This window comes from Chrysochloris asiatica, unplaced genomic scaffold (genome assembly GCF_000296735.1).
Source record: "Chrysochloris asiatica unplaced genomic scaffold, ChrAsi1.0 scaffold00006, whole genome shotgun sequence".
Classification (NCBI taxonomy): domain Eukaryota; kingdom Metazoa; phylum Chordata; class Mammalia; order Afrosoricida; family Chrysochloridae; genus Chrysochloris; species Chrysochloris asiatica.
The window spans coordinates 11713849-11723592 of record NW_006408524.1 but is presented as its reverse complement, the minus strand read 5'-3'; the positions used below and the strand labels follow the sequence as shown (position 1 = coordinate 11723592).

Sequence of the window (9744 nt, the reverse complement as noted above, 5' to 3'; positions counted from 1 at the left end):
TGCGTGGTTGCTGTTAAATAGGAATCTCCTTGTGCTAGGGCCCTTAAGTCTGGCTCAAAGGCAGGATTTCCATCCTCGGATGTCAATCAAGAGGTGGAAGTGCAGCAGGGGTGACTGGGTTGTAGTGAGAAGTTTTGGGCTGCACTTGTGGGTCTCTAAGTTGGTCGACCCCGCCTCAAAGCCATGATCCAATGGTTAGGCTAGGATGGCGCTCTCGTGTCCTGGGTAAGTAGGACAGCCTGGCCGGCCCCTGCAGTCTCTTCCCGCTAGGCATCTTCTCACCATCGTCCTGGTCTCCAGACACTTCTCACCCCACCGCTCCGTGGTCTGGGTTTCATTTAACACCTCCACCAGGTCTGCGCAGTTCTCGCACATGGTTTAACCGCCACCCTCCATGATAGAAGCCTTATTACTTATCCCTAAAACACATAGTCCCTGATGCATTTGTGAAATCTCAACCCACTGCATGGCCTCCTGCACACAGGCCTTCCACGACCACCCTTAACCCTGATCTTGCGATGAATTTGTTTCCTGACCTTCACTTTTGTTCTTTATTTTGAGGTTAAGAATAAATGCTCTAAAGCCTTGAAACCACGCCTTACCATTTTTTCTGTTGAAGAGAGAAAACAGTGGGCATCTGTGCACAGTAGTTAAATCCTTTGGTCCTGAGCCAAGAGATTGAGTTGCTTTCTGAAATAAAGGCCTTGTAGTTTTCAGCCAGCTCCACTCTGTAGATTCAGTGCCACTTGAAAGGATCACAGGCAGGAAGGAGAAACCAAGTGGGCAGAGTATATGGGTTGCACACACTAGATCAGGGGTTGGTGTAAGAACTTAGTGAAAAGTCAACATCAGAAGGGTCTAACAGCTGGCAAGTGAATTGGCTAGAGGTCATGAGAGTTCTCCAGTGTCTAATGGGGAATTGGATTCAATGGGAACGAAACTGGGTTCCGAGTGCAGGAGGGACCCAACTCTGTCAAGTAGGATCTTTGTCTTTTGCTGACCAAGAATAACCAGGCTAGACAGGCAGAGTTTCACATAAGCAAAGGATTTAGTGACAGGAAAGATGTCCAGAGGAGACAAGGAGGGCCCTAGGTAACACTAACCCTCCACTGTCTCTCTGAATAAAGGCTCTGTTGTTGTTGTTGTTAAGTGCCCTTGAGTTGGTTCTGACTCACAGCGACCCTGTATAGGGCTTCCAAGGAGCAGCTGGTGAGTTTGAACCCATCAACCTAGTGGTTCAAAGTGCCCTTGTGGTCCAGTACTTTAACCCTCAGCGCCACACCAGGACTCCTGAACAAAGGCTTTACTGGAGCTTGAAAGGATTTGAGGTGGGAAAGGTGTCATGTTTTTTCATAGAGTTGGTGGGGAGTTCTGGTAAGTGACTTGTTTAGGAGCAATCACGCTGATTGGGTACTTGTGTAACAGTTCTTTAAGATGGGTTCCACTGCAAAGGCCTCTGGCAGGGGCAGACAAAACTTATTATGGGATGTGCATATGTTGTTCTTTGGGACTCTGGTTTGAGTCCCTCCCATAGACTGGTGTTCTCCTCTACTCCCCAGGAAAGGTTGTCTTTCAATATTGTGCACACGCCTAGGAAATGGTGTAATTCCAGTCTGGCTTGTGAAACATCTTTGTTGTTGTTGTTGTTGTTAAGTGCCATCAAGTCAGTTCTGACCCATAGCAACCCTGTATATAGTTTCTGAGGAGCTGCTGGTGAGTTTGAACTGTTGACCTTACATTTCAAACTGACCTTGTGGTCTAGTGCATTATCCCACAGTGCCACACCAGGACTCTGTAACACATCTTACAAGGATGTTAAATTTGGAATTTGTATGGGTGGCCCGGTATTTCTTAATGGCCTGTCCCAGGATGGAGTTGCTCAGCTGTAGGCCCTGAACATGTCCTAACATCTTCACAATTGCTCAAACAAGGTTGTCACAGCTCTCTACATTCCTCAAGATTTTAGTCATAATGCTTTAATCAAGCAGTGGCCCACATCTTAATTCTGTTTTCTGAATGCTTTCCTTCCTGTCTCAGGAAGAGGTCAATAGTAGCAAAGCAGATGATCCTAGACACTTGTCAGGTTTTCTGGAGGGAACTTGAGCACAGGAAAGTAATATAAGGAGTACTTAGACCAACAGAAAGTATAACTAGATGTTGTGTTTCCAGAGGTCTGTTGTTAGTTGTAATTGTGTTGGCCTAACTCATAGTGACCCCATGCACAATAGTAAGAAATATTACCCAATCATGCTCCAGCCTCACGTTACGTTTAAGTTCATCATTACAACACTGCGTCAATCCATCTCATTGGAGATCTTCCTCTTTTTTGCTGGACCCTAGACTTTACCAAGCATCATGTCCTTTTCTAGAAACTAGTCCCTCTTGACAACATGAGATGAGTTTCACCAGTTCAAACCCACCAGCTGCTCCTTAGAAACCCTTTACAGGGTTGCTGTAAGTTGAAAGTGACTCAACAGCTCTTAACAACATATATCCTATAGGATAAGTCTGGATTGTTAATCACAAGGTCGATGTTTAAAACTCAACAGTCACTCCTGGGAAACGATATAGGTTGTTGTGAGTCAGAACCGACTCGGTGGTTTTTAACAACAACAAATATGCGTATAAATTTATAAAATTAATAGAAGACTCCTTAGATGCCAGGATGGTAAGACTTTGTCATACTTTGGATATATATATATATATATAGATAGATAGATAGATAGATAGATAGATAGATAGATAGATAGATATGTGTGTGTGTGTGTAGGATAAGCACTCAAGATCGGTTTGAAACTCAGGGTGGGTGTTTCAAATTCACCAGCTGCTCCTCAGAAAGCCCTCTACAGGGTCCCTATGGGTTGGAACATACTCAAAGGCATTTAATGGGTTAATGCGCCAGACTGCTTAGCCGTTTACAACTGCAAGGTAGGTGGTTCAAGGTCACCAGCTACTCCTCAGAAACCCTATACAGGGTTGCTATGGGTTGGAATCGACTCGACGGCACTTGACAACAACAATAATATTCTCTTAATTAAATGCCATCGAGTCAGTTCCGACTCATAATGACCGTGTACAGGGCTTCTGAGGAGCAGCTAGAGAGTTTGAACCACCAACCTTGCGGTTCAAACCGACGTTGCGTCCAGTAATTATCATACAGCGCCACACAAGGACTCCAAATATATGTAATATTTATCTTCAAACTGCACTGTGATCAACAACTGATGGAGGGGTGCCCTCTGCTGGAAATTTTGATTTCTACAGTTAACTATATAACTCATTCTGAACTTTTCCAGAATTAAAATTTATGAGGTCGATTGTCAATTTAAAAAATCGTTGTTGTTTTTTTTTTTTCATTTTGGACATCTTTAAAAACATTTCTATACTAACATTAAATAGCATATGTGTGTGTATCTCATAGCATAATGCCTCTACCTATAAAAATTCAATATTATTTACAGTCCAATGATTTTCCTAATAGCTAATGGACTTCTTGTGTGGAACTATAATATCAGCACTGGACTATGAACCACAAGGTCGGCAGTTCAAATCCACCAGCTGCTCCTTGGAAACTCTATACAGGGTCGCTATGAGTCAGAACTTTTTGGAAGACAGTTAACAACAACAAAGCTTTTGTTGATGTAAGAGTGAAGGGACTTCAGTTGGCTTCCCCTTCTCTGTCCTCTGTAGCTTTTGAGGAACCTCCAGAAATTCCCGTTTGTAAGCCCCTACCTTAGATTACAAAAAAACAATTCCAACAACATCCTTTAAAGAGATGGTAAACCTATTTACCAATTTCATATGGGTAGGAAAGAGACCCCGGATAAGCAAAGTATTACTATAAAAAGGAGAGCAAAATTGGTGGCCTCTCACTTCTTAATCTCAAAACTGACTACCTAGCTACAGTTACCAAAACAACCTGTTACTGATACAACAAAAGATACATAGAACAGAGCTGCGGACCCAGAAGTAAGTCCATGCAGCTGTGCTCCGTTCATCGTTTACAATGGACAAAACACTTTAAATGGGGAAGGGATCATCTCTTCAACAAATGGTGCTGGTAAAACTGGAAATCCATTTGCAGAAGAATTAAATAAGACCCATATCTCACACCATATACAAAAGTGAACTCAACATAGATGCAAGACCTTAATGTAAAACCTAGAACTATGAAGGTCATCAATGAAAAAATGAGGACAAACATGGCATAATGGCATAAATCCATTATCAAAAATAACTGAAAACACACAAGCCACAGAAGTCAAAACAGATGACTGGGGCATCCTAAACATCAGAAACTTATGTGCATCAACAGATTTCTCTGAAAGAGTAAAAAAGTTGCCCACAGACTGGGAAAATTTTTTTTTGCAATGACATATCAGATATGGAAATACTGTCTAAAATTTCTCGAACATTTCGGCACCTCAGTAAGAAGAAGATAAATAATCGAATTTTTTAAATGGGCAAAGGACATGAACAGATTTTTCACCAAAGAAGACATTCAGGTAGCCAACAACATATGAAGAAATGCTCATGGTTAGTAACCACTTGTTGTTGTGAAGTGCTGTCAAGTCGGTTCCAACCCATGACGACCCTGTATAGGGTTACCAAGGAGCAGCTGGTGAGCTTGAACCGCCAACCTTGCAGTTCAAACGGCTTTGCAGTCTGGTGCATTAACCCACAGCGCCACACCAGGACTCCTAGTAACCACTAGAGAGATGCAAATCAAAACAATGATGAGGTTCATCTTACTCCAGCAACAATAGCAAAGTTCAGACAAACAGAAAACAATAAATACTGGAGAGAGTGGAGAGTAGGGGACTCTCCTTCCCTGCTGGTGGGACTTTAAAATGGTGCGGCCGCTGTGGAATATGGAATGGCACTTTCTCAGTAGGTTGGAAATAGAAATATCATACGATCCAGCAAGCTCTCTACTTGGTATATATCCTCAAGAATATCTGCACACCCATGTTCATTGCACCGTTATTCACAATAACAAAAAGATGGAGACAACCTAGATGCCCATCAGCAGAGGAATGACTGAACAATCTCCGATATATTCATGCAATGGAACACTATGCAACAGTGAAGAATACTGATGAGTGACGATAAAACACCGTACACATGGAGGAACCTGGAGGACATTACACTAAGTGAAATGAGTCAATCACAAAGGAGCAAATGAGACCACTTCTGTAAAAAGTCAAGAAAAGATTTTCCTTCTGGAAAAGACTTTCTATGATAGTTACCAGGGGTGGGCAGGAAGGGATAATCATTCACTGGCAGAGTGTAGACACGTGCTAAATTTGTGAGCAGCAAGGCAGTTATAAAGAAAAGGAAGGAGAAAAGAAGCTGGAAGAGGGAATAAACAAGGGAAGTTGCTTTCTCTCTTTTTTTTCCCCATGCACTGGAAGGGAAAATAAATATTTTATTTTCTCATTATAAAAGAGCTTATACATTACTTTCGTTTGAAACATGAAGTTCAGGTTACTGTGGCAGCACTTCTATGTTGTTATATCATGTTTAATACAGAAGAGTCTCACCTTTTATTCCATCTTAATAATTTTATTTTCTCTATCAATATGGCCACTATAATGTTGAATTATGATATTCAGAAGTGGTTTTGAAGACTGCCTTCAAAAACCTATAATAAAGTAAAAAACATAAACAATTTCAATTCATAGAGAAGAGACTGTCAAGTTCTCTGATTCTGGTAACTGGATTGATTGATGCTGTATTAATATGGAGGAAGATACCATTCTTTAATACATAGTTTACATAATTTAGTAAAACTTGAAATATGTGAGAAAATGATCAACCTGTAGAAATCAGACTTTAACATTTGACAAACAGTTAATTCAAGAAGCAATTAGTATTCAAAATCCAATTACCATTCAGATCCTTCTGAGTCACAGCAACTCCAGGTGTGTCAAAGTAGAACTGTGCTCCATGTGGTTTTCAGTGATAAGTTTTTCAGAAACAAATTTTCAGGCCTTTCACTGAGGCACCTCTGGATGGGCTATAGCCTCCAACTTTTTGATTAGCAGCCATGCAAGTGAACAGGTTGTACCAACCAGGGACTCTGCAGTAAGCAAGTCATTCGGGGAGTAGAGGGGACAGGTTTAAAGAGAAAATGAACCATCCTCTGTTTGTGCACATAGCTGTCCTGGTAGACCAGGAGCTGAGATGGGCTCACGTATGACTGTAGTACACATGGAAAGGGATAATATGTACGTGGAGAGAGAGCATAGAGTGTTCTGTGCGGGAAGAGATGATTTGAAGCAAGATGGAGGCAGGCCATTGGAGCTGAGTTGGAAAAGGGATGGCAGGCCTTTCAGGTCCAGAAACAGTGGGGACCCAGAGAGTGAGGGAGGCACGTATAGTGGTGCATAGAGAAGAACACAGACGCAGAAAGTAGGTTGACAAAAGATCGTGTTCCATAAAAGAGGGCAGGGAGCAGAGAGGTTGGGACCCAATTGTTGTGAATTGCCAGGATAAGAAATTTCAGTCTGATATCAACTCTCCTGTATTCAGAAAATGCTGCAGTAAGCAGAAAATCAAATTTGCATATACCACTGCAGTTTTTTTAAAAGAGTTTATCTAATGATTTGGACATAGTTTCCTTCTTATATGAAATATTTGCATTCATTTCAGGCAGAAGCTGACAGCGTTGTGACTTTGCAGTCATTTAGAGATAAATGTGAACCTGTTTTTCTCTTTAGTCTTGTAAGTACAATATTGAATCCTGCAGTTGTATTATCTGATTCCAATTTATAGTGAAAGGAAAGTAGCATTGTAAAATTATCACGAAACCATTTGCTGCTGATAGTAATTGTATTTTTTTTAAAATCTTCTCTTTGCATGTCTAGTAATACATTTTCTAACATGACCTCAAGAGCTCATAATGGATTGAGGAAATTTGACTACTACACACTGAGTTGATCAGGGCAAAGGAAAAGAAGATGGTATCTCCCAGACGTCATTTTGTCATACTGAGATGGCTCACATGTTGCTGTGATGCTAGAAGCTATGCTACTGGAGTTTCTAATAGCAGCAGGGTTACCCAGGGTGGACATGTTTCAGCAGAGCTTCTAGACTAAGAACAGACCAGGAACCTATTAAACAATCCACTTCTAAGGGATTAACAACTGATACCCTTATAAATATCAGTGAAACATTGTCTGATATAGTGCCTGAAGATGAGCTCCTCAGGCTGAAAAACACGAAAAAATATGACTCTGGAAGATCTGCCTCCTGAAAGTAAAGTCAATTTTAATGACACAGATGGAGCAAGTTTTCAGAACTTCCTTTTCTGATGGGCATTGACTCAAAATGAGAAGAAACAACTGCAACCATCCATCAGTCATCAGAACGTGGACTGTGTGATGTATGAATTTAGGAAATTTTGAAGTTGTCAAAAATGAACTGGAATACATAAAGATCGATGCCTTAGGCATTGTTGTTGTTAAGTGCTGTCGAGTTGGTCCTGACCAATAGCAACCCTGAATAGGGTTTCTGAGGAGCAGCTGGTGACCTTGAACTGCCAAACTTGCAGTTCACACCAACTTTGCAGTCCAGCACGTTAACCCACAGTGCCATACCAGGACTCCATCCAAGGCATCAGTGAGCTAAAATGAACAGGTATTGGCCATCTTGAATCATAATCATATGGCTTACTATGCTGGGAATGACAAATTCAAGAGGAATAGTGTCCTATTCACCACCAAAAGAATATTTCAAGATCTATCTTGAAGTGCAATACTGTCTGCGATAGCACAGTATCTATACACGTGACACCAGTTAAATACAGTTAATACTAGTTAAGGACAGTTATATTTCAAATTCACGCACCAACTACCAAAGCCAATAAGGAAGAAACTGAAGAACTCAATTCTATTAACTTCTTCAAGTCTAAAATTTATCAAACACACATTCAAGATGCATTGATAATTACTAGTGATTATAAAGCAAAAGTTGGAAACAAAGAGGAAGAATTGGAAGTTGAAAAATATGGCCCTAGTGATAGAAATTATAGTTGAGATCAAATGATATGATTTTGTAAGTCCAATGATATATTCGTTGCAGATACCATTTTTCAACAACATAAACAGTAACTACACCTGTGGGCCTCACCAGATGGCATACACATGGATAGACTATATCTGTGGGAAGAGGCAATAGAGAAGCTCAATATCATCTGCCCAACAAGGCTAGGGGTAAGTGCTTCTATGCAAGTTCAGGTTAAAGCTGAAGAAAATTAAAAGAAATCCACAAGAACCAAAATACCACCATGAGTATATACCATCTGAATTTAGAGACCATCTCAAGAACAGATTTGATGCATTGAAGACCAGATGAGTTGGGGGATGACATTAACGTCTGCATTTACGGAGAAAGCAAAAGGTCAGGAAAAAGACAGGAAACGAGGAACCTAACATGGATGTCAGAAGAGACTCTGAAACTTACTCTTGATCGCAGAGTCGCTAAAATGAATGGAAGAAATGATGAAGTAAAAGAGCTTGACAGAAATGACAGAGGACAGCTTGAGAAAACAAAGTATTACAGTGAACTGTGCAAAAACCTGGAGTCAGAAAACCCAAAGGAAAGAACACACTCAGGATTTCTCAGGCTAAAAACTGAAGAAAAAAATCCAAAACAGTTCAAGCCTCAACTTGAACTATTGGAGTATCCGTGAAAAAGAAGAAGATACAGTTGCAGTAAGAGTGGACACGAACACTGTGAGGCTGCTACAGGGCCTTCTGCTGTACAAGGAGTTGCTGTGAGTCAGAACTGACTTCATGGCACCTAACAACAACAACTAAGAAGAAAAGGATCAGAAATTTGTAATATGAGCATTTATTTAAAGGTGTAAAAAATAGAAAATTTAGCTCACTAAGTGTTACTACCACCAAGAAGGAAGAACTGGGGTGGAGTGTGTCTTTTGACCTGTGACCCCTGCTCTGTGAGGCTCCTAGATCCAGGGGGAGATGAATGCCTAAACACAGATGCTGAAAGGAACAAGGACCATTCCCCGGAGCTGACATACTAAGCCTTTCCCTAGAGCCTGGACTTCTAGCCTCCTAACATGTAAAGAAATTCTGTTTGTTAAAGACATTCTGTTGTCACCACCGTGGATAACTAAGACAGTTTCTTATTAGAGGTCCGTTCTATTTGTGTAAACCTCCTTCTCCACCATCTCACTCCTATCATTCTCTGGCCTTCTAACCACTTATGTCAATTACTAAAGATTCTGACACCTGGTTCAAAGTCTTCCTCTCAAACTCTAGTCCTGCCATTACCCTGGGACTTCAGTATCCGCCTGGGCAATCCATGCAGTATCCTGACCTCTCAATTGATGACCACCTTACTTTTCCTCTGATTTCCAATGCCCTTCTTGAGCCACTTCCAAAGTTATCTCCTTCAAATCCCAACTAAATTTTCTCCCAAGTTTTCATATTTATTTTAGATCCATTTCACTTCCCATTAACTTTAATCTAACTTGTAATTATTCCTCTAAAAAATTTATCATTAATATATACAATTAGCAGCTTGTAGCTAAATATAATGGACATTTGATATCTCTTAAATATGTTGAATATGGTGTCCATACCTTCCTTTTTGTAGCTCATCTGAAACCTGTCCACTATGGGTGACCCTGCTGGTTATTTAAAACACCGGTGGCATAGCCCTCAGAATCACAGCAACTCAAACCACCACAGCACGACAGACAGACGAGTGGTGGCC

General features: G+C 40.9%; 1 protein-coding gene across 1 annotated transcript in view; it reads left to right on the top strand.

Moving 5' to 3' along the window:
- Positions 1-9744, top strand: part of NME8 (NME/NM23 family member 8) — a 94694-nt gene that overhangs the window by 5830 nt on the left and 79120 nt on the right. Inside the window, exon 4 of the mRNA XM_006832265.1 lies at positions 6655-6726. Coding sequence (XP_006832328.1) covers positions 6655-6726 — 72 coding nt within the window. The remainder of the gene's footprint in view (positions 1-6654; positions 6727-9744) is intronic.